The sequence below is a fragment of the Penicillium digitatum genome, chromosome 3, assembly GCF_016767815.1.
Source record: "Penicillium digitatum chromosome 3, complete sequence".
NCBI lineage: Eukaryota > Fungi > Ascomycota > Eurotiomycetes > Eurotiales > Aspergillaceae > Penicillium > Penicillium digitatum.
The window spans coordinates 3,882,279-3,906,413 of NC_089386.1; the positions used below are offsets into that span (position 1 = coordinate 3,882,279).

General features: G+C 50.5%; 8 protein-coding genes across 8 annotated transcripts; 3 read left to right on the forward strand and 5 right to left on the reverse strand.

Moving 5' to 3' along the window:
* Positions 1–2,983: 2,983 nt before the first annotated feature.
* On the reverse strand, positions 2,984–3,223 carry Pdw03_8926 (uncharacterized protein; the record flags this gene model as incomplete). The annotated part of the gene is made up of 1 exon (XM_014681542.1): positions 2,984–3,223. The coding sequence occupies one exon, from the start codon at positions 3,221–3,223 to the stop codon at positions 2,984–2,986; it is 240 nt and encodes a 79-aa protein (XP_014537028.1).
* A 1,892-nt stretch (positions 3,224–5,115) lies between these two features.
* Positions 5,116–8,762, reverse strand: Pdw03_8927 (RNA polymerase II transcription elongation factor (Ctr9), putative; the record flags this gene model as incomplete). The annotated part of the gene is made up of 2 exons (XM_014681543.1): positions 5,116–7,836; positions 7,908–8,762. 2 exons carry the CDS (start codon positions 8,760–8,762, stop codon positions 5,116–5,118), a joined length of 3,576 nt encoding a protein of 1,191 aa, XP_014537029.1.
* Positions 8,763–9,156: 394 nt separating this feature from the next.
* Positions 9,157–10,473, reverse strand: Pdw03_8928 (Acyltransferase, putative; the record flags this gene model as incomplete). Its single annotated transcript, XM_066102099.1, has 4 exons — positions 9,157–9,544; positions 9,614–9,956; positions 10,034–10,059; positions 10,328–10,473. The coding sequence occupies 4 exons, from the start codon at positions 10,471–10,473 to the stop codon at positions 9,157–9,159; spliced, it is 903 nt and encodes a 300-aa protein (XP_065957182.1).
* A 348-nt stretch (positions 10,474–10,821) lies between these two features.
* Positions 10,822–13,094, forward strand: Pdw03_8929 (ATP-NAD/AcoX kinase; the record flags this gene model as incomplete). The annotated part of the gene is made up of 7 exons (XM_014681545.2): positions 10,822–10,827; positions 10,933–10,976; positions 11,034–11,185; positions 11,256–11,370; positions 11,427–12,423; positions 12,811–12,868; positions 13,048–13,094. 7 exons carry the CDS (start codon positions 10,822–10,824, stop codon positions 13,092–13,094), a joined length of 1,419 nt encoding a protein of 472 aa, XP_014537031.2.
* Positions 13,095–13,142: 48 nt separating this feature from the next.
* Positions 13,143–15,797, forward strand: Pdw03_8930 (Protein kinase (Chm1), putative; the record flags this gene model as incomplete). Its single annotated transcript, XM_066102100.1, has 4 exons — positions 13,143–13,159; positions 13,219–13,224; positions 13,312–15,232; positions 15,288–15,797. The coding sequence occupies 4 exons, from the start codon at positions 13,143–13,145 to the stop codon at positions 15,795–15,797; spliced, it is 2,454 nt and encodes an 817-aa protein (XP_065957183.1).
* A 1,531-nt stretch (positions 15,798–17,328) lies between these two features.
* On the reverse strand, positions 17,329–19,460 carry Pdw03_8931 (glycyl-tRNA synthetase; the record flags this gene model as incomplete). The annotated part of the gene is made up of 2 exons (XM_066102101.1): positions 17,329–19,254; positions 19,323–19,460. The coding sequence occupies 2 exons, from the start codon at positions 19,458–19,460 to the stop codon at positions 17,329–17,331; spliced, it is 2,064 nt and encodes a 687-aa protein (XP_065957184.1).
* A 230-nt stretch (positions 19,461–19,690) lies between these two features.
* Positions 19,691–21,725, reverse strand: Pdw03_8932 (Glycyl-tRNA synthetase; the record flags this gene model as incomplete). The annotated part of the gene is made up of 2 exons (XM_014681548.1): positions 19,691–20,077; positions 20,139–21,725. 2 exons carry the CDS (start codon positions 21,723–21,725, stop codon positions 19,691–19,693), a joined length of 1,974 nt encoding a protein of 657 aa, XP_014537034.1.
* A 379-nt stretch (positions 21,726–22,104) lies between these two features.
* Pdw03_8933 (RNA processing factor 1) lies at positions 22,105–23,400 on the forward strand (the record flags this gene model as incomplete). Its single annotated transcript, XM_014681549.1, has 1 exon — positions 22,105–23,400. The coding sequence occupies one exon, from the start codon at positions 22,105–22,107 to the stop codon at positions 23,398–23,400; it is 1,296 nt and encodes a 431-aa protein (XP_014537035.1).
* Positions 23,401–24,135: the final 735 nt, after the last annotated feature.

Here is a 24,135-nt window from a genome sequence, read left to right on the forward strand (position 1 = left end):
AAGTAGCAAGATTAAAGGCCAGAGGCCAGACTTAAGTGGAGAGGGGATTAGCCCTTATCTTGATAAGTTGGGGCGCACACTGGAACCGTGGGTATGTTTTCCCTCTTTTTCCCTTCCAACATGGATGTGGCATATGTGTGGTACTACATTTCTAGGTTGTTTGTTTGTCTAATAGACTTCTGTCATTGCCTCGCGTGAGGTCTGAGACCAGAAACGCCTCTTCCCTTCCCCGCGTATAGCGGAGCCTCGGTACAACGGTTTCCATCATAGCATCCAGCCTTAGTGAAAAACATAGGGCTTGGGAAACAGTCTCAAATCCTAATCTACGTTACGGGATCCGGCAGTGGGGTTCAGAAGTCCACAATAACATTGTACGGAGCATTACAGAGGCAATTAAAGTGGTATTAGAGCCTACGTACACATGTCCTACGGCACTTCTCCAGTTTCTCCAGTTCAACCTAAACATCCCTGTAAAAAAAAAAATTTGTAGAAAGGCAAGGATCCCCATGCGAGTTTGTTCCTGCGATCCTACCCAGCTGTAGGGGCTGTTCACTTGACCATTCCTTTCAAGTCTCGGTGAGTGCCGGTCTCCTATCTCATGCACATTAAGAACCCTTTTTTTCAATCAAAAAAGAAGTGAAAAAAGCAAAACGGGTCAGACTACACTCAAAACCTTCACACTGCGTCGGGGATGTAAGATGAAGCTGAAGAATGTGATTATCCGGAAGTCACCGCTCCCTTACATTCTACCTGTCGGAGAGTTGCATTGTCTCAGGGCGGGGGTATATCTATTGTGCCCGGTATGTGCATATTATCACCCTGGTACGGCATAAATTAGATTTTAGTACGGAGCACATGGTATGATCTGGATGCAATTCTGGCGATGGTTGCACACGATGAAATTTTTATTTTTTCAACTGTTGAAGTGACTTGTCACACATATTCTAATATTCACTTGGACAGGTCTATAGTCAACAGCCAGCTTCCTATCTGGTGTGAAAGTGGACCCTGACCTGCAGCTAGCACGATTCAAAACAAGGGAGGAACCCGGGAAAAGTAAAAAAAGTGTCTCGTTCTATTTCAGAGTCCAATATACCGCTAGTTTGTAGTACAACATACGGACTAGTGTGTATCGAAATTGTAAAGCGGGTTCCTGGTGATCTTGCAGTCTAGAACATTTGCTCCGTATTGAGGATTCTGTTCCGACAGTATAAATGTACCTGCGTTATGCGGCAATTGGTATTCTTGATTACTTTGTTTGTACTCCTGCTATTCCCTTTCAGGAGGACCAATAAGCACATTCCCCATCTTCACCGGCCGTTCGCATGTTTGCGACCATGATCGTCATCGAGCATACGGAGTACGTGTATGTCTCATAGGCCCGAGCGTCCCCGGCGTTCTTCCTCAGCTCAGATCTGTGCATCTTGCGTCGGAAATATGCCCCGAAATTGGAGTGTCGCCCGTCAGATCTCTTATTTGCTTTTGGGTAACATTTTTGGAACCAAGATAGAAGATCAAATTAAATTGACTCTGAGGGCATTGTGGAACTTCAATTTAAAGATGGGTCATATCAAAAAATGGGAAAATGTGGCTTAGTAGTATAATTTAGGCATAACGTACGGAGCAATCTGTACAACAGAGGTAAAATAAAGGGAGTAGGACGGAGTAGAGTAGTGCGACACAAGGTTTGAAGTGACACGTTCAAGAATAGGAGGAATCCTTTGTAAGTTTATTACCCATCTTTCTTCACGTTCGCCTATCACGAACACGTTCCTATTCATACATCCCAAGGATCGACAGATCTAATTCCCCTGAATATGGAAGCTGATCCCCGAGGTCAATAGTTATGTGACTCCGTACTCCGTCCATGCCATCTAAATTCAGTTGCAATGTGTTTTTTTGTCATTTCCCCAGGCTCAACGACCGTGAATTGTCGTTTCGTATCGCGTACCGTGCTATCATCTTAGTTTACGGAGTAGGCACGATCCCAATGTCGCCTATCTGGGTAAAGTACTCCGTCCCCTACCGTAGGGGTTCTGTCATTGTGGCTCCGCCAAGTCTGAGCTAATTTCCAATTACGCTCTGTAACTCAGTTACCCAAAATTACTTGAACCCATATAAATCTATCCATTTCCATAGTTGAATCGACGGAGGCTTTCAATGCCAGGAATGAATTCATCATTCACGAAAAAAAAAAAAAAAAATTCCTCGTTTGTTGTATGTGTCATATACCCTTCAGATTAAGCCTTAGTAGCAAACACTTTGTACTCCATACTCCATACTGGGTTTAACAAAAGTGGTTTACTAGCGCAAACTGATATGCACATGGACAGGATTCTGGAGGTGTGTTGGGACTATGTGTGGAGGAAATGAATCAATCCAGTGCAGGGGCAATTGACACCTGCCAAAATATTGTGGCTGGATCCTTCAAACTATGTTTCATTGCATTGAAGACAGGCGCTGGTCAATATTGAATGCTGCCATGTGCGACGATCCCAGAGCCCGATCCTGATGTAACCTGGCATTGACCGCCAAACAAAGTGCTACATGAGAACGCATGGCAGGGAGTGTTGGTCATACTCCGTATGGAGGGCTTCATTCCTGTTACGAGGTATCTTTGTGATACATAAAAGTTCCAAGGTTGGGCTCTTCGGGATGACCAAATAGGAGAATGTATGGGAGACAATTGGAAATAGTCGATTATCTTTCTTTTGTATGGTCTGTACCCCATACATCATTATTCAAGACATGTGGGAATGGAGTGTGAAAAGATTTGAAAGATTGGAGCATGAAGATTAGAAGTGAAATCAAGCCAAATCCACCACGCCAATTTTTCGTCTGAAGGCCACCCACTTCTAACTTGCATGTTAGCGTTGCTCTTCCGGAGAGAAATGGTGGTCCACAATTAGATCATGGGATCTAGATAGGGTATTCGAGGTTGGGTTATCCGCCTCCTTACCGTAAGCAAGTTGTGGTGACTTCACTAGGCAACTGGGATGGACCTGGTGTCGATGTTGAGAGAGGCAAGGGCCTCGTCAAGAATATCGGAGATCAAGTCACTGCCACCTTCATCATCGCGCTTGAGATTGAGAGCACCGACAGTCTTATCACCGCCGAGGTTGGCAGCGATACCAAGATCACCGATCACATCGTTCTGGTTGGGGACGGGCACAGCAAGTGCAGTGACCGCCCACAGGACGGGAGCGAGGAGAGTGTAACGCATTCTGATTGCGGTTCAGACTGGAAAGGTCAATAGAGAACTACTGAAGCTGCGTTCTGGTAGGTCGATACTCACCGAAGTAAGAGTGAGTGAATTCGAACGGGATTTTCTGGATTTTCTTGGCCACAGGACTTGGAGTAGATGGAGGACAGACGAGGCTGGCACACATCATCTCTCGGGAGAATAGATCATTTAAGTACCTGTTATTCTATCGCACCGGATATCTGGATAGATGTTTGCGGCATGATAGTTGACGTGCTCTAGGAACTTAAGCTTAAGCACTAGCTTGGATTGTGTTCTACTTGGTTGGGTGATGTGGACATGAGCCTTGATCTATAACACGTGCGTAGATGTGATGGAGTGCCCAATGAGGGTTACGGATTGGTGGAAAGACTGGAGACGGCAATGGCAGATACTGGTGATGGAATAGTCATGGAATAGTCATGGATTAGTCATGCGATGGCAATAGAGAGAAATGATCAGTCGTTTTGACGATCCTTAACTCGTTTAGGGCGGTACACCTAAAAACAGCTCCCGTTGATATCATCGACTTCGATGCTACGCTGGGATATTAGGCATTGCCCCTGTTTAGTAGCATTTAATAGGAGAGGTTTCTTTCGACAGTTAAACAACCTGATCTCTTCCTATACATACAGACCCAAGGCCAAACAACCCTAATTCACTTGGAACCAAGCTTAACAAAAATAGAGTTAACTCCTCATCAGAGCCCGGGTCAGATCTCCACAGCTCCAAGTGAAATTAAGGAAGGATTTCGGTCTTGAACCTTGGAAAACCAGTTCCCCGAAAAATACCGTCTTACATTTCCTGGGTCCCACCGGTTGGGATCCATTTTCCATGTCGACATGGCTTTGCATGGTTGTCTAGGATCCTGAACTTTGATACTTTCCGTGTGTAGCCGAGGATGGAAATTTGGGAAATTTCAGTGAGATCTAAGATGCGGACTCCGTACTTTCTACTCCATTTTTTTTTTATTTTTTTGCCGATCAGATATCCAAAGGTCAGAGTACCGAGAACTCCAGACTTCCATTCAGAATGCTCCATCTCACCCCCCCTCCCCCCAAAAAAATTCTCCCCAAAACATGCCCTAATACATGAGATGGTCCCAAAATTCAACGCGGACATGACACATGAGACGCAGCCCAATCCCCAGCTGCATACATCCGTGTTGTACTCCGTACTCCGTACTACCCATATGCAATTACGTTAATTTCACACGCCAAGCAACAGATGGAGTAGCTACTCGGTGCTCCGGGCCACAGGGAACCAGTAACCACACGTGCAGATTCAATATTTCGGGATCTACGCAAGCCATGTCTGACATTCCCTGCACATCTCCTATGAACGGGTTATCTCCAGCGGAATTCCGTGGGAGATTAGGCCCCGGCAGATTCGATGGATGGAATTGCATGTTCTACTCCGTAATTCACAGAGGCACTAGGCCTGGGCCTGTTCCTGTTCCTATTCCTTTGTAATATATATATATATATATTCCCCCTGTCACAATCCTTTGAGAGTTAGCTGCGTAGTCCAATAGGTGTTTCCTTTCTGACTGAGGCTTTTTAAGATCTGTTAAGGGTATTTGGCGGTTCCAGATCAGCGTTACCTTGGTTTGTCCAAAATGGGTTTTGGGGGGGGGGGGGGGGGGGGGGGGTTCCAATGGTTTTGAAGGATGCTCAGGGTTGGTTTTTGGGGAGCAGATTTTGATTTTGTGGGATAACGATCAAGGCTAATAATTACACATGGAAGTCCAATGGAGAGAATTGTACCAATTGCAGTTCAGATAGCCCCGTACCAGACGCCTGGATGAGAAAAATGGAAAATAGAACTTCGCAATAGTAACAGAAAAAAAAAGAATGGTTGGAAGGTGGCATAGGTCACTCCTGCATCTCCGTGTCCTCGCCGAACAGTTCATCGTCGTTGTCTTCATTTCCGTACTTCTCAGCTTCCACCTCAGCTTGCACTTCTTCTTCTTCCTCGTCCTCGTCCTCGTCATCATCAGCAATCCGACGAGAGGCCTTGCCACGACGACGCGGCGCAGCTTCTTCGGCCGGGTCGTCGTCATCTCCAAACAAATCATCCTTGTCTTCGCCGGCAGACCTAGCAGCCTCTTCGTCATCAGAGTCAACCACCATCTCACTGCTCTTGTACTTGCCAGGCTTCTCAGACTTGGCAGCCTGGGCCTTCCCTCCCGATCGGCGTTCCAAGCGACGTCGTTTCTTCGGTGCCGTCTCGCCCTCGCTCTCGGCCGCACTGTGCGCAGCAAGACCTTCATCTTCATCCGCGATGAAGTCGTCCCCGCCCTTCTTCTTGCGCTTGATAGTAGGCTTCTTCTTACGCTTGACCCGGTCACCGGTCTCAGAGTCGTTGGTCAATTCGGCATCCTCGCGAGCGCGCTCCTCTTCAGCGCGCTGCAGGGCATGTCGTTGTACCTCTTCAACCATCTGCGCGCGTTCCTCGGCGATGCGCTTCTTGCGCTCCATTTCGACCTCTTGGGCCTTGCGCAACTCCTCTTCCCGGATCCGCGCGGCTTCTTCGCGGGCTTCGCGGGCTTGCTGGAGCTTCGCAGCGTTCTTTTCTTCGTACTCCTTCTGGCTCTGCATGGCTCGGTCAAGCTGCTTGCTGATCGTGCGGCCCATGTTGGCTCGCTGCTCCAGTGCGGCGCTGGGGTAAGGAGGGTTCTTCTCCTTTGAAAGACGCTCGAAGGTTTCAATGGCCTCCTTGAGACCCTCCGCTGCTTCTTGAACATCCTGGAGCGTCTTCTGGGTAGGCTGCAGACCGTAGGCGAGCGAGGCAATCTGGTTCTGCACGAAAGCAACGTTGAACTGCAGGTGAAGTTGATCCGGCGAGACGTCGCGTGCACGCGTGGCGTAGTCGAGTGCTGTCTTCATTGCGGCCAAATTCGCCTCCTGCTTGCCTCGCAGCCACCATACACGACCAAGGCAAGCCAAGATTTGTACATCACGCTGGCGATCCTTCGACAACGCAGCCTCGTAGTGTTCGATTGACCGTGAGAACTGGCGGAGCTCAGCGAAGACATGCCCTAAGTTGAGGTAGACGCTAGGATCCTTGATCGTATCGCGAATCTTGGACAAGATTTGCACAGCAGAGCTATGGTCTTTCTTGTCATCGATTAAGGCGATCGCAATACCCTGGGCCGCGTATGCGTTCTTGGGATCCAGTTGAAGAGCCTTGTCGAAGAACTCCACAGCACGCTGGTAGATCTTGCGACGCTTTTCCTTCTCTTGATCTGTGTCGCGACGCATGTCACGGGCGGCAAGGAGATGCACATTGCCCATTCCAGTCAAGGCGTAGCGATCATGCTTGTCGTAGTACTGCAATGTGTGCTTGAAATGACGTTGCTCACTATCTTCAGCCAGGTTGGCAACTCGCTTCTTCGCCTTGCTAAGATACCATCCGTAGAGCGACCGAACTTCCAGATTTGTGCTGTCCGCTTCGTAGAGCTTGCCAATCTTCTTAGGGCCCTCGTCTGTGGGGCTCTGGCGCAAGGCAATATATGTCAGGCGTGCATTAGCTTCCGTGTAGTCAGCGTGACGCTCCAGTAGACCTTCATAGACCTTCTTGGCTTCATCCCACATGTCGGCTGCCTCGTATGTCCGTCCCAGGTTGTAGCTGATTGTGGTGACGAGCGCATCGGTGTCGGTGCCATCTTCTTTTTCTTTGGATTGCACACAGGCGTTGAGTGCGGACTGGAACAAGCCACGAGCCAGAGCAATCTTCTCGTTCTGGTATAGGAAGCAGCCCATGTTGTTGAGGAGCTGCGGCGGGAGACTCTCCCTAAGAGCAGCGTTCAATTCATCTTGGTCCTCGATATCAGGTCGAGCATCCCCCGGAATCTCACCAATCTGGATCTGTTCCAGTTGGGTCAGGCACTGCATGCTCTTATCTGGAGCCGTGCCCTCGTAGAGACGGGAAAGATAAACAAGAACGGACTCGTCGGGAGAGATGTTCAGCTTCTCATCCTTCCACATACAGCGCACTGACTCAAGCAGAGTGATGGCCCGCTTTGCCTCGGTCGACTTGTCTTCTTTGCTACCTGACTTCTGAGCAGCGAATACCTCTTCCGCATGAATAGCAGCAAGAAGGGTCATCGCCTCCGGATTCTTTGATAGCTGGATAATCTTCTCTAGTCGGAACTTGGCACCGTCAAAGTCCTTGTTCGTGATCTGCATTTGCACAGCGCCGAATTTAGCGGGAAGATAGCCTTTGTCGACTCCACCGCGGGCTTGATCTGAACGGTTGTAGAACTCCGTGGCAAGGGCATCGTCACCTTCATAGTGCGACTTGCGACCGAGAAGGTACCAGCCGTCACTGGCAATGGACATAACATCTGTGTGTTCGATGGCTCTACGTGCCAATGTCTCGACGGTGGGGTATGATTTGCGGAGGAGGAAGTAGCTGGCGAACATTGAGCAGGTCATCGGGTATTCCTTGTCCAGCTTGAATGCCTTCTGGGTGTATTGAGTCATGGCTAATTTATACATTGACCCAAACATGGGGTCGGTGGTGGCTCGGCGAGAGCTGTCATGGAGGTAGTAGACTGCAAGCAGGACGTTGGCAACCTTGGACTCGGGGTTCTGCATGGCAATGGTGATAAGCGTTTTTTTTTCCAAAAAAAGAAGACTTGTGAGGGGAATTTTCAACATACTAGATATAGCGATCTTTCCCAAGCTATCTTGGCTTGATCCTTGAAGCCCAGCTGCCACAAGCAGCATCCGAGACCAATACGAGGATCAGGGTCTGTAAGGTTTGGCATCTTGATCAGTGCCTTTTGGTATCCTTCGAGTGCATCTGCGTATCTTCCTAGCATGTAATGCGCGCGGGCACGTCCCAGAATAGCCATGATATTCCGGCCACCAAAGGCCTTGGATGACTCGTCGAAACATTTCAGAGCCTGCCGCAGTGACTCGACCCTTTCTGATGTATCAATCGCACCCGGACGAACAGCACGGGGAGGGTATAGTGATGCACGGAGGAGACACAAGACACCTCGCGCCAGGAAGAGAGGAGGGTAAGCCGGGTTGAGTCGCGAAGCCTCGTTTAACGTCGACGTCGCAAGTTGGAGGTAATGATCTTTGGTCTTGGCTTCCGAGTATAGTTCCCCTTCAGGTGCAACTCGAGGAGCGTGTCGGCTTTTCAGCAGCAGCATCCAACAGATCCAGCCCAGAAGGCCGAGTTTCTCCTTTGTCGCACCGTGGGCGACAGAGGCCAGACCCTTAGTCAAGATGTCGATGGCATGGTCGATCTGCTTTCGCTTCGCGTAGGCGAGCGCAATGATCACCCAGAAATTCTTAGCCGCTTTTTCATTCTCTAAGAGGGTGCAAAGCTCAGTCGGGTCATCGGGGAGCTCGAGCAAGCTGACTTCGACTTCACTGTCGAAGCTGGATGCGGGAATGTCAATTGCATCGGGGATGTCGGAAAATCGCAGGTTGCTCAATGGGCTAGCTGAAGGTACGGCATTACCATTCAGGCCATTGGGTTGGCCATTCTCAAGAGGCGCCATGGTGTTTCCGGGGACGGAAGAGGGATAGGGCCACTTTGCGAGTAGGTATGGGATTTTAGGAGCCTCAACTCATGATCAAGCAAGGCGGTCCATCAAAAAAAAAATTAGAATTGGGACCAGTGAGGTTAGCGACCTCGAACTTGGAGAAAACGCGAAAAATTGACTCTCGGAGACTAACAGAGCGGCGATGAGAAGGTAAGAATTGAGCGATCGGAGTGGCTGGCTGCACCGCCACAGGCCGCCACACAACATACAATGAACAACAAGTGCATTACCTTTTCCGAACTGAAAGGTTACTTGTCAATGGCTTTTAAACAAATTGAGAGCAAAAGCATATAGAGATAATGGCAGTTTACTAAATTAACTGATGGAATAGCTAGGTGTGGCATTCAAATTACTGCACCCAGCTTGTTACAAATTTGCAGAAGCAAGCAACACTGACCAGCACCACATAGATAAGACCAAGCTCACTCCAGTGATGCAGGCGACCATAAGACTCGACATACCCAGCTGAAGCAGCAACCTTCTGGTCATCTAGTACATGATCGGCTTTGATCGAACCGGCCAACTCGGATGGGAAGCGGCCTGTTTCGAAGTACTCATCCATCAGTTGATCTTTCTCGGCCCATCGTGCTGTCAGCCAGTTCTCAAACTCCTTCTGGTCATCAAGCGGAATCTCTGAGACCTGAAATCGCCTCCAATGCATGTTGACTGAGGTCGGCGGTCGTCCTTGTAGATATGTGGAGCGGAGAGTGAAGTACTTATCGGGATAACTTCCCTTTCTATAGACAAACGTGTGAGTGTCGTTCTAGCAAGGGAAATCAAAGGGATGTAAATAAAATAAAACATACGGTGGTCCTTCATAGGCCATGGTGCAGTCATATACCCAGTCTACGGTTCCTCGCAACTGCTGAAGACAGAAAAACAGCCCTGTTGACCGTGGAAGAATCATGTGCTTGAATGACGGCAGTCCCTGTTTCGTCCCCCAAATATCGCTGCGTCTCTTGGTATTGATGGACAGATTTGTCCCCTCGGGAAAGATTAGCAGCCACATGGGATCGTACTGCGGGCGGGCTGAGTTGGAGCCAGTATAGACTGTCTTCAGCTTCTCCAAACGATGCTGAAGTCGTGGCTTGTCAGATGTCCACTTCCGAGCCATGAAGATAAAACCGTAGAACATCATGCCAGTGCCCACTAAAGGGATATATTTAAGCGACTCTTTCAGGATGATGAAGATGCGGCCATGCATCTGGTTGGTATATGCAACCCACCAGAGGTAGACCCAATCGGTGTAGACCTGGTGATTCGAAATCATGACGAGACGCTCTGGGAACCTGGTCTCCAGCAATCCATCTTTCGATAGATGGATTTGCCCACGCACGCTAGCATCACCACTGACCCGGAAGAGCGTCGGAGAGCTCCACTGGGTGACAGCACCAAGAACCAGTCCAAAACATTGTTTTGTATATGCCATATACGAATAGTAGTAGTTCCTATTGATCAGATACAGCGGGGCGCCGATTAATTGCGTCACACAGATCGCCAATATACAGCAATCCACCCACGTTATGAGCAGAAGCGAGCGCAGTATCTGCATGGGAATGCCATGTTTAAGACGCGGTTCCGAGAGTGGTTCGGTCGAGAGCTTCTGAAGCTCCCCGCAATCCTTGGAGGTTTGTGGCCTGCGCTGTCGAACCTCGGCAGGCTCCATGGTGGAAATTTGGAGACCGGGAGATTCCTGTTGCTTTAGAGGCTGAGAATTGAGGTAGAAAGTCAAGGATTGAGCTGGAAGCTCGTGAATGCTTCTACAGCTATACAGAACCCACGCACAGAAATGGTCTGATCGGATGTGGAGATCGTGATTGATGTGGGCTCAGAACGCACCAAAAGCTAGATAGAAGCTAGAAGATGAAATTATTTGCCATAGCCTGTGCGAAAGAAGGATATAATAAAATGAGACTGTGGGATATCGAAAGGATAAGTGTTGCAGAGCCGAAGAGATGGCTAGTTGGGAGGGGAAAATCAGGCGGATCTCGTGGATCTCGTGGGTCCACCAAAAATGACGGTCACAGCTTTATAACGTCACCTCGGTTTCTAATTATTGACACATCTCTTTTTCAGTGTCATCACTTTTGAGATCCAGGAGCTCTAGAACCAACTCTTGTGTCAGCTCATTGCTAGTTCCAACCTTGGGCTGAAAGATGGCGTGTTGATGTGAGCAACCAAATTCAAACCCTTCTGACTGGAGTCCTGGCTGATGCACATGACCAGGGTCGATAGGCCTACAATCTTTTACAACATGCTCTGCGCCATCCTCCGCAGGAATCCCCGCCTCACCTTGCGCCATTTTTCCACGTCTCAACCATGTCCCAAGATCAAAGACATTGGCCGTTTGTCTCAGCGCCTAATACCAAAATACCAAGGTGTGGCTTGGAGCTATCCTGTTGGACAGGTCTTGTTTATTTGGTTCGAAGTCTAAACGGAGTTTATCAGAATCCTGCGATGGGGAGCTCCTGTGTCTCCAGTGGCCAGCACCGCCACGAAATATCTTCCTGGTGCGCAAAGACTGCGCTCCGGCGGTCACCGATTCTTTGATTGAATTTGTCAAGTGAGAATGAGACATGCCCCTGGAAAGCAACTTTGTACAAGGCTAACATCTACGAGTCATGTTTCCTCTACATACCCATCGATCAAGGTGATTCTTGAGTCAAAGACTGCCGCCGAAGTACATTCCTCGCTCTCTTTTCCCGTCTATTCGGTTTCTGTCGACGAGAAAACGACCGCGCTTCACGATAAAGTCGACCTCACGGTGACCCTGGGCGGTGATGGCACAATTTTACATGCAGCGTCCCTCTTCGCGACCTGCTCAAATGTTCCGCCCGTTCTATCATTCAGTATGGGTACTCTGGGGTTCTTGAGTGAGTGGAAGTTCTCCGAGTTTAAGCGAGCTTTCCGAGAAGTCTACATGTCTGGAGCCGGGGCAGGGGATCGAACACCTGTGTTGGAAGATGTCCCGGGGGTGGCACCCTCAAAACAGGAAATTGAGATGGGGCCGACCGGGTGGTCCTCTGTCCGGGGCAAATCTATGGGCTCCACGCGCGGGGCCCGCATTTTAATGCGCAATCGGTTGAAAGTAGGACTGTTTACCGCCGACGGAACCGAAACTACACCTATCCGGACCAAGACCGACCAAGGCCAGGGTGTGTATGTGATGAATGAGCTCCTCATCCACCGTGGCAAGGAACCACACTTGGCTGTGGTAGATGTGTTTGTGGGTGGGCGATTCCTGACTGAGGCGGTGGCCGATGGAATTATAATTTCCACGCCGACAGGAAGTACAGCCTACAGTTTGAGTAGCGGGGGTAGCATTGTGCATCCACTAGTGCCTTCCATCCTTTTGACGCCGATTTGCCCGCGTAGTCTCAGTTTCCGGCCATTGGTTCTCCCTTCCAGCACCCCGATCACGCTGCGGCTAAGCGAAAAGAACCGTGGGCGCGAATTAGAAGTTAGTTTGGATGGTGTTCATTTAGGTCAAGGGATGGCAGTTGGTATGGAAGTCCGAGTGTGGAATGAGGAAATGCGTCATGGGAAGAATGAGTGGCAGGGTGGTGTACCCAGTGTAATGCGAAGGAGTGTGGGGTGTGAAGCCCATGAGGGATGGGTTGGTGGATTGAATGGACTGTTGAAGTTCAATCATCCATTTGGGGAGCCATAAATAATACCCTCATTCTCTTAATCTCCTAATCTCCTAATCTCCTAATCTCTTGATATCTTATTGTCTTAATGTCTTAAGGTACCCCGTAGAACAATCACATCCAGGATTAAAAAGTAAATCGTATAAAAGTGGAAAACCCGTGGATCCCATCCCCCATGGACCACTCTGATTGGCAGAGGCTTGTTTTCTGTAGATTGAACTTGTAAAGTACTCTGGGCCCTATCTCAGGGGACATCTCTTCCCCCTTTCTCTCTTGATTCTCCCCCCTCCCAACCTCTCAACGTGTGATTCCTTTTTTTTTTTTTTTTTCTATTCCGATCTGATATTGCATAGTTTATTCTCGAGCATCCTCGCAGTGCGAGGACCGCTCCTGATTTCCCGCAAGAAAAAGGTACCCCAATCTACCCCTCCTTCGATTCCCTCGATACTACTTTACTCTTTCCCCTTATCCTGACAAGTTCGTGTGTACGATTGGTTGTCTTCACAAAGAGAATATCGTGAAACAGGTTCTTTTGTTTTCTCCTGTATCATTCTTCCTCTCAAATGCAGTCGCTGATTCCCGTCTATTAGCGCCAGCCATTCTTGAAGGCCTCAGGAGGTCTCGGCGCATTCGTTAACACCACCCCCTCCGTCCTCCCCGACACGACCTGGAAATTCCTTGAACAATGACTTCTTATGGAAAGTAGGTAACCGCCCCAATCTTGCCTAGAATCTGGGGTCATTTGTACTGACCCTCCATAGCAACATGTACGCGCCAGAGCAGTTTATGAATCCCGGGCCAGCCCCCCGGCCCCCTACCGAACGACCCCCAAAATTGACTCTGCCCACCAACAGTACAACCACTTCCTTCGGTCAGATGAGCTTAGACTCTCCGATGACACCGGGCGCATCGCCGGCAAATCTTTCGCTTTTCCCCAACACCAGCAGCCCTTCGCTGGCTATGACTCGTAGTAATACCGGCCAAAATGGAATCTCGATCATCAAGGAAGGCACCGTCCGCTGCAAAGAGGACAAATTCTTGGCAACGTGGAATACACGTTACTTGATCCTACGTGAATATAAGCTCGAATTTTTAAAGAGTGATTCTGGTAAGGTGGTGATTACCTTCCCTTTGTCCGCGGTCACCGCCGTCGCTCGCTCCGAGGATTCCAAGATGGCCTTCGAAGTCACACGCTTGGCCAACCCAAAGGATGCCAACTCGAAACCCGCGCTTCTTGCCCGCGACTTACCTACCAAGACCATTACCTGCGAAGTCAAATCCGACGATGAAATCTATGAGTGGATCGACAAGATCTACGAGCGCTGCCCTGGCATGGGCGGCGTCAGCAATCCGACAAACTTCAGTCACCGTGTTCACGTCGGCTTCGACCCAAATACCGGCGCTTTTGTAGGCTTGCCTCCAGAGTGGGAGAAGCTTTTGACCTCCTCGGCTATCACGAAGGAAGACTACAAGAAGAACCCCCAGGCTGTCATCGAGGTTCTTGAATTCTACTCGGATATCAAGATGCGCGAGCAGAACCCGCAATACTTTGCTGGAACTAACACCCCGCCCGATAGTCAGCCCAAGGCACACGGTGGTAGCGTTGGGAGCTCCATTGCACCCCCACGTCCACCCCCTCCAGGACCTATGCAGCGCCTGGATAGCAGTCAGTCGAGCCCATCTGATGGTTCTATGCGCTCTGCGTCATCCTCGGCTGGACAGGCGGACCGTGCGGCAGACCAGCAGCAAGGTGACCAGATGAAGGAAGTGACTGACCAAGAGCGTCGCCGCATGGAGGAGGAGCGTCGCAACAAAGAGGAGCAAGATGCTTACAACGCATCCATCCCGCAGACCCGTCCTACTATGGCTCAACAGGAGCTTGGTGGATATGGTGGCGATGAGTCGTCACAGAATAGCCGCTATCAACCGAGCCGCCCGGCCCCTCAGGCTCCAGGCTCTGGTGCTCGCCAGCAAGACCCCCGTCAGCTCACCGCACAGCGTCCCGCACCAGCGCCGCCATCCCAAAGTCCCTACGGCCAAAGTGCGACCCGAGCACCGGGTGCTGCCCAAACGGATGAACACCAGGCCTCTTCAAACTCTCGCCAACTTCCCAGCGACGCTCGGGCCCCAGGTTCCGCCAATCGCCCTCAGCAAAACGGCTCCAAAGGACAGGCCGGACCCCCTCCGACACGCTTGCCGGCCCCTGTTCAAGCTGTGAAGCCGTTGAAAATTGCCAACAAGCAAAACGGGACCAAGCAGACCGTCCCCGATGGTGTTCGCCAAGCCGAAGCTGCTCTCACCAAGAAGGCAGATCAGCCGCGCCAGAAGGAGGTGCGCATGTCAGCGATGTCAGAGAACGAGGTTATGGAGCGACTGAGGTCTGTCGTATCCAAGGACAATCCGAACGAGTCTTACAGCAAGCAGCGCAAGATTGGTCAGGGTGCATCTGGATCCGTGTATGTGGCGCGAGTTAAGGAAAACGCACCTTCCGGTGTTGCCAGCGAGCTTTACAGGACGTATGGCCCACGCTGCCAGGTGGCCATCAAGCAGATGGACCTGCGCAGCCAGCCCCGCAAGGAGTTGATCGTCAACGAGATTATTGTCATGAAGGACAGCCAGCACCCGAATATTGTCAATTTCCTCGATTCATTCTTGCCGGAATCAAGCAATGAACTCTGGGTTGTCATGGAATTCATGGAGGGCGGTGCGTTGACTGATGTGATTGATAATAACCCAGTGATTACTGAAGGTCAGATCGCGACCATTTGTGCTGAAGTATGTTCTCCATCCAATGGTTGTTCTCATCTATTTACTAATATTTTGTCAAAAGACTTGCAGGGGTCTGGCCCATCTGCACAACCAGAGCATCATCCACCGTGATATCAAGAGTGACAACGTTCTCCTCGACCGTGTTGGCCACGTCAAGATCACCGATTTCGGCTTCTGTGCCAAGCTGACCGAACACAAGAACAAGCGCGCCACGATGGTTGGCACTCCCTACTGGATGGCACCCGAGGTGGTCAAGCAGAAGGAGTATGGCCCGAAGGTCGACTGCTGGTCGCTGGGCATCATGGCCATTGAAATGATTGAGTCGGAACCCCCCTACCTGAACGAAGAGCCCCTGAAGGCCCTCTATCTTATTGCTACCAACGGAACCCCCCGTCTCAAAAAGCCCGAGAAGCTCAGCAAGGAACTCAAGTCTTTCCTGAGCGTATGCCTTTGCGTCAATGTCCAAAGCCGCGCTTCCGCTGATGAGCTCCTCGCCCACGAATTCCTGCAGACCGGATGCAGTCTGGCTAGTCTGGCTGAGCTGCTCCGCTGGAAAAAGGCTACTAGCTAGTTGACAACCGAGGTTTCCCGTTTGCTCTTCATTTACACATATTGGAGCAACATCATCTGGGTCCCATTTACGCGTCTTTAGATCCCCATGTCGCATTCCATTCTAACAGGAACCACTCTTTTCCCGTGTGTTTCTTTCCCCCATATCCTTCACTGCACTCTGCATTGGAGACATCGTTGCTGCTCTGCTCTGCCTATCATACACAACCCTGGGCGTGGATAATTTGGCGTTTGATCTGTTTTCCCCCTTTTTTTCTTCCCAACTTCACTTCGACGCTTGCACAAAACCCATACCATGTTTCCCCCTATGACGTTCATGATTTTGCAACTTGCGCTGTATTATGTGCCCTTGCCCAAAAGCGAAGAATAGTTTAAATCCCATATGACTTTTGCTCGAATTCTGTATCAAAAAGCATCGCCTTTTACGTGCACTACCTACTACTCTTAAGCGTTGATATAGCGCAGTAGATTACGGATTAGTACTCCGCTAAATGATGTCGAAGAATAAACTACTAGAAGTAATTTAATGAACATCGTGTAATACCTAGGGATCTTTCACAAAAAGGAAGGATGCTTTGTAGTTTATGAAATTGAGTTGAAAACTATCTGTCTATCTCTTCATGCCTGGAGATGAAGCCATATTTATGGCTTCAATTCCACCCCTGTAGATCTATCTACCCCTCACTAATCAATGTGCATTTGTAACGAGAAATGAGAGACGGGTTAATGAAGAAGAAGCTTAAAGAGCGATGTCAATACTAAGTACTGGATTCTGGAAGAATCCATTGAATGTAGCCTAAATTGAAATGCCATAATGAGATACAGGATACTCGACTTTGCACGGCGTAGGCATGAAGTGACGTATGGCTTTAGCGTTGAATGAAACCGAATTGTATGTTAAACATGAAGGATTAACTTCGGGTTTCAACAAATACTAACTACATAATTCAGACCTTCTATACTGGGAATCTAGCTATAGATAGTATTTAGCTAACTACTTCTAGCTATATAGAAAAGCTTCTAGGTAAAGACGCTCTAAATAGTATGAATTTGTTTTTGCTGAGCGAAGCGAAATATCGGAGTTCCAACTTTCTGACAGAAATCTTACTATGACTATATGAAATGGATTGGTTGAAATGATAGGGAGTTTAGTTACTATTTTATCTCTGCTCGTCTAAATTAAGGCATTTTCAGGCATCTGACCTTCGGCCGCTCTGCCCCTTTGCACGTGACATCTAACTTGTATAGACAGCGCCATCATGGTGGACCGTATCTTTTTTCTTGGGTATTCCATCCTTTTTTCATTCATATACTGTACCATGGATTTCGACATTTTCGAAAGTGTTCAAGAAGTATATGATGTTGAAACCACCATGTACAACATAGAACAACCTTCCTATTTTGGGACTAACTTACTACTGGCATTAAAAATGCCTGGGCAGAAATTAATTTGATCGACCTCCGTACTCCGTAGGTACATACAGAATAAAAGAAACTCAAATCCCAACACACATACCAAGACAAAAATGAAATCAAGGGAACCCCTCCCTCACAGCCCTCCCCAATTCCTCACAAGCCTCACTAAACAAAACACCAATAAGGACACTCTCCCCCTCAGAAGCAGTCCAACGCCCGGAATCCACAAGCCTCTGTTTCCAAGCACTCTGCTCAGGCGCAGAAAGATCCTTCCAAGCTTGCAGCTTCTGCTCCTCGGATTGCTCGGACTCGTCCGCAGACGCTGACACAGCAGTTTCAATAGTTACGCTCTGCTTGGCATTCTGTCCTGCACCACACCGCACGATGACAGAGAGAGACTGCGGCGCGACGGTTTCAAGATCGGCTGGCGCGGCACCGGCGCGGTGAACACGGTCCAGGATTTCGCGCAGGGATTCGATCTGCGAGTCTGCGGAGACGATGGTCGCCACCGGGATATCCGTATCGCTGCTGCTTCCCCAGGGTGCAAGAAGTGTATCGAAATACGTCAGCTGATCCTGTGGGGGTAGGACATATTCCCGTGCGATGGCTCCGCGGATGCTATCTGGGAGCCATTCTGTGGCACCGAGGACTGGCGGAGTTCCGCCGCGGATCTCGGCGAAGGCGAGCATTGCTATACAGATTGCGGATATCGAGAATAGTAGCACGATGACGCTGTAGACTAATTCCCAGATCTCGGCGGGACCGGGCGTGACGAGGACGTAGCGCGGGGCACGGGAGGAGGTTGGGAAGGGGGATAGTGGGAATGTGTGTACGACGACTGTGTTGCCCATGCTGACAGAGGCAAGTTTGATATTCTGCGGGCCGACGTCTGGGGTTATGGGGTGTGAAGGTGCGATGAAGGTTGAGAAGGTGAGTTTGGTCATTGAGAACGGGTGCACGTCGCGAAGGGTTGTATAGGGGCGGAAGTTGCTGTAGCCGCGGTTTGGACCATATTCTAGTGTGAATAGAGGGATCGAGTTGTCGCTGCCGCTGGCTGCGATAACCGTCTGTTGTTGACCTTGCGCGTTGTTTCCGAGTTGGCAGATATCGAGCCCTAGGCCGATTTTCACGCTTCGAGGGAGCTTGCGACGTCGTAGAATTTTAGACTTGTTCAATTTGTCGCTAGGAAGTTGAAGGAGGACGAGCTCACTACCTCCGCGGTTTGGGGCGTTTAGGAGGAGGAGTAGGGTTCGGGGCGAGAGGAATCGCAGCGCGCGGAACTTGGGGCGTGCTGTGCGGGCTCCGCTGGCGGGTAGGGGAATGCTATAAACGGAGCGGACGTCGGGGGAGCTGTTGGAGCGGCTAGAGGACGAGATCTCCCCAACCATGACGTCCGGGCCGTTGGTATAAGCAACAAGGAACCGGCCGTGTGCATGGTCAGTCTTTTCCATATCGTGTTCGAGGCTCACAAAGTCCAGGTCCTCAGCCTCTTCATTGCCGCTTAGTTGGATGCGGCCGATAATATCCTTTCTGCTGGGCTTCTCTGTGGCGCGGAAGAACACAATTTCACCGGATGGCGCCAGACCCGTCGCAACGGCTCCAATCCGTGTGTGTTTCTGGGTGCCCTCCTTCCCTTTCGGCCATGGTGAGAGTCTCGTCACCCGCTGGTATGTATCTGAAGAGCCTAGCCCGTTCTTGGTTCGGAACATAGATACTTGCGACAAAGCTATAGCCTTTCCGGGAATGGATCCTTCTTCAGACTTGGAGTCCTGTTTCTCACTATTTTCGGCGCTCTGTGCATTCGAAGTAGCAACAGTGGTTGCCCTCCGCGGCACCTCAAACCGAAATGAGCGAAGATGTTGATTGTTGTTTTTTTTCTGTTGCTCCGCAGAGCTATTTATACCGGCCAGAGCAACAAGGGAGCCCGCCTCGTCGCCAGCCCGTGGGGCCGCAGCTAGCGATGTTACCGAGTCTTCATCGCGCGACAGGTTTAATTCAATGGCCTCGATGACCTCGTTACGACGCGATGTGTCAAGCAGAAACTGCAGAGAAAGCAACAATTAGCATACTTATGTCAGAGGACGTATTTTCTTGAAATGGTGGGACTTGCGATCTTGTTTCCAACTCCGCTACGTCCCTCGCCGCCTCCGCCGCCGACTAGGAGTCGACCGTTGTTGCGTGGGTCAAAGTCCGTAGCGAAGAGTGGACACGAGAGTGTCAATTTAGCGGAATGTACTGTGGGCGCCATTGTTGTTAACAAAGTGGAGTGAGTGTGAAGAGGACAGATGGGATGACGGAGATGCCCCGGATTCTTGGCGCGGTGTCCCGAATCTAGGCACGCCGTGCCCGGTTAGCGTGATGAACAGCAACTATTTTGTTAGACCTACAAGGATGAGGCTGTTCTGATTTAATTGATAAGGGAAAAGGGTTTTTTTGGAAAAAAAAGGAAGTGATATTTTATCATGCATTCTAAGCATTCTAAGCCTCGATCTCCTGGGAAGTGAACTCGGGCAGGCGCTTGCGAATATCCTCCCATGTCTCGTCACCCTCAACGAGGGACTTGACAGCCTGCAAGATCTCGTCCTCGCTGGCACGGACCTGCTTGGTAGTATCGCGGTCACGCAGGGTGAAGGTGCTGTCCTGAACGGACTGGAAATCCACAGTGATACCGAAGGGTGTGCCCAACTCGTCATTGCGAGAGTAACGCTTGCCTATACTGGCGGAAGAGTCATCGACACGGTTGGAGATACCGGCCTTGCGCAGCTTCGAGGTTAGACGCTGGGTCAGAGGCTTGAAGGAGGCGTGGGTGGAGAGAGGAACCAGCAGGACCTTTGTGGGGGCAACAGCGGGAGGGAAAGAAAGGACCTATGGAGTATCGTTAGTGCCCAGCGCTCATGGTAAAAAAGACACAACAGGAGAGACTTACACCACGGGTCTCGTCACCGGCGCGGGACCAGTAGGAGTGCTCAATCATACTGTACAGAATACGTCCAATACCGAAGGAGGGTTCGATCACGTTGGGGGTGTACTCGCGGACATTCTCAACACGAGTACGCTTCTCAATCTTGATCAGGTCCTTCTCGATCTCAACCTTGCCAGATCCAACACCCTCAACATCGACCTCAATCTTGCCATCCTTCTCGAGGTCAAGAGAGAGCTTCTCGCGCAGCTCCTGGGACAGAGCCTCAACAGCTGCCTCGACGGTCTTGGCATCCTTCTTGAACTTGGGTCCAAACTTCTTCTTCTCGAGTTCAATCTGGTACTCCTCGATGCGCAGAGGCTCGGCACGGGCCTGGCGCACCACGAGAGGGGCACCGGTCTTCTCCTTGTGAACAGTCAGATCGTAAGCGGAGCGGTCAGCGCAACCGACACACTCGATCCAGCCATAGCTGGTCTGCAACTCGGCATCCCAGCAGTCAGTAGCGTAGTGAGCCATCTCATTAGCCATGTGCTGACGGAAGCGCAGCTTGGTGGGGTCAACGCCCAGCTTCAACAGGAAGGACTGAATGCGGGCCAAGAAATAGCCCAGGGTCTCGTTGTCGACCAATCCAATCTCAACGGCCTTGCCGATGGTCATCTTGGTCAGCTTTGTGCTTCCGGACAGCTGCACGTTGCGGTCGAGCAAGGTCAGCTCAGTATCCTTGACCTCATCGAAGCGAGCGTGCTTCTTGCCACCCTCGGGGTCGACGTAGTGCTCAATCTCGGCCATGAGGAACTCGCGCACACGCAGGAGACCTGCGCGGGGGGAGATCTCGTTACGGAACGACTTGCCAATGGATGCAGAGGCGAACGGCATCGACTGCTGGTTGAACTCCAAGAGCTTAGCAAAGTTCAGGAACTGACCCTGAGCGGTCTCGGGACGCAAGTAGCCGGGCATATTGGCGCTGGGGCCAATAGAGGTCTGGAACATGAGGTTAAAGGAAACCGGAGGCAGCACCTCGCCTCCGGTGACAGGGTTGCGGATGTCGTGCTTCTTGATAAGCTGCTCCAGCTCGGGACCACCGAAGTTGTCAATCTGTGCGAGGGTCTCCTCGTACTCCTTGACCACGGCATCATCCAGCTTCTTGGCCTCAGTGCCCTTGGCCTTTCTCTTCTTCTTAGCCTCCTTCTCCTCGTCCACAACAACTTTCTCGCCGCGCGCCTGCTTGTCTCCCTTGAGGCGGGCCTCGAGAACCTCCTCAACCAAGTGGTCGGCACGGAAGATCTCGCCAGTCTTGGGGTCCTTACACATCCAGTCGGCGAACTTGTCCACATGTCCACTGGTCTTGAGAATCTCGTGGGGAGTCAACATAGTGGTGTCGACCTCGAGCATGTCCTCCTCGAGTACGAAGTGCTTGCGCCACAAGTCGGTCATGTTGGCGATCAGTGCGGTTCCAGGTGGACCATAGTCGTACAGACCGGACACACCACCGTAAATTTCGAAGGAGGGGGTGTAGAACATGCGACGGCGGAGCATGGAGTCCAGTACCGTGCGGTCGATGGACTGACCGGTCTTGGTGTTGACGGTGGCCATCTTGACGTTTCGTTTCAGGGTCTTCGGGGGAGGAGTGTAGGTCCTAAACTGAGTCCGAAAGAAAGACGGAGGGGAAAGAAAAGAGCGGGGGGGAAATCGCAGGCGCGGCAATTGAGTCATCCACTATGCAGCCCCTCAGACACCACCGAGAGGATAAAAGACAATGGGGTATAAAATGAGAGAGAGCGACCAATTGAGTCGATCTTCTTCTTCTTCTTTTTATTTATTTTCCTTCTAAAAAGGAGGTCTCCAAGTCACAAGGCCAAATCGCGGATTGGCGTTCCGGGGAAACGATTGTCCGAAATGATTTATTTCTCGGCGATCTTCACATTTTCTATTGACCTTCAACAGCAACACTCTACCTTCCCAGCTTCTAAAAATGGTTGTCCCCGGCCGATCTGGACCGCCTCCGGGCGTCATGGGTGATATGAAAACCGCCAACAAGATGCGCCGGAAGATGAACCATGTCAAGCGCAAGAGAGCCAAAGATGCTGCGCGCCGAGAGGAGCGCTACGCTTTCAAGAAAGAAGAAGCCAAGAATCCCAAGTTGAAGGAAGAACGACTCCGCCGCAACATTCCTCTGACCCTCGAGCGGAAACGTGTCTGGGACGAAGCCGACAACGACACCGAAGAGACTGGTTTGGGATTGAGCGTTGACGTTGAGCGCATCAAGCGCGCCAAGAAAGAAGAAGAAGACGAGCTTAATCGGCCATTAGAAGAGGGCGAGGATGACAGCGAGGCTGCAGAATCAGACAACGAGTCGGTCGACAGTATGCTCGAATCGGACAAAAGCGAAAATGAAGATGAGGATGAGGAAAATGACGAAGACAAAACTGCCAGCCTCAGCCGGAAGAAGACCTCTCTCCGAACTGCGACAGAGCGTGCCACAAGTCCTACCCAGTCCACACGCAGCACAAACCTTAGCCTTGCTCCTGAAGCACTGGCCGCCAAATTCCCTACGCTTTTCACCGAGGGTCCCCCACCCACCCCGAAAATCCTCATCACCACCGGCCTCAACTCTACCCTCCACGGCCAAGCCGAGACTCTGACCGAAGTGTTCCCGAACAGCGTGTATATCCGGCGTAATGCTCACCGGTACTCGCACAAATTCTCAATCCGCGAGATTTCCAAATTCGCTGCAAACCGTAATTTCACGACGGTTGTCGTGTTGAATGAGGACCAAAAGCGTCCCTCTGGGTTAACGATAGTTCACTTGCCAGTTGGTCCGACTTTCCACTTCACCATCAGCAACTGGATCGAAGGAAAACGCCTCCCAGGACACGGCCGAGCTACCGAGCACTGGCCCGAGCTGATCCTCAATAACTTCCGTACTCCTCTCGGTCTTCTAACTGCCCATTTGTTCCGCACACTCTTCCCGCCTCAGCCGGAGTTCGAGGGCCGACAGGTTGTCACTTTGCACAACCAACGTGATTACATTTTCGTCCGTCGTCATCGCTACGTCTTCCGTGAGAAGCGTGAGACCGAAAAGGCTGTCGTTGGTGCTGACGGCAAGGAAATGTTGGGTGTTGAAGGTATCCGCACTGGCCTACAGGAACTAGGACCCCGTTTCACATTGAAGCTGCGTCGTGTTGATAAGGGCATCCAGCGTGCCAGTGGCCAGGAGTGGGAGTGGAAGGGTGGAATGGAGAAGACGAGAACTCTGTTCCAACTGTAAATGTCTCTTTCTGTTGTTATTCTCGGTTTTGCATGGGGTTTGAGGGGAGTTATATCCAAAAGCTTGTCTGGTTTCATTGCAATGGACACAATTCACGTATTCCACAAAACTTCATGGACAATAATACTCCGCAGGCCATAGGTGTCACGCCGGCTCCTGGATTGGTTACTTTACCCAACGACATTCATAAGCTGTTCATCTTCAAGACCATGCTTCCTCTCAAAGCGTACAAGGATGGCCAATGATATATTGTCACGTGGCATGGCAGTGTTAGCATACCCTGTGATTCATTCAATTTGATTCGTCGCGTCCTTATGGACCAACAAGACAAATTCGATGCACTCGACCGTTGACCTCCTAACCATTGCTGATATCGAAGCGTCGACCGATGTCCTCGGCATAGGTACAAATACTATCAACGTTGTTCTCGGGAAGGAATGCTTCGCAGTCAAGATCGGTACACACTATCGCCTTCAAAAGCAGAGAACATGAAATATGTCACATTAAATATGTCACAACCCAATAGCAACACCTCAGTACAGATGGTTTACGCCAGTTTTGTTGATCTCGAAAACTTAGAATAAATTGAACGCCATGGATTTCATCCCTGGGACTGACTTGTAGAGACTACCACACTGATTGAGAAGAAGACCATCAGCTAGCGTATTGATGAGGCTCTTGAAGACCTATGAACAATACCACCGCCAGGCTAGTTTGTGATCTTAAATAGCACGC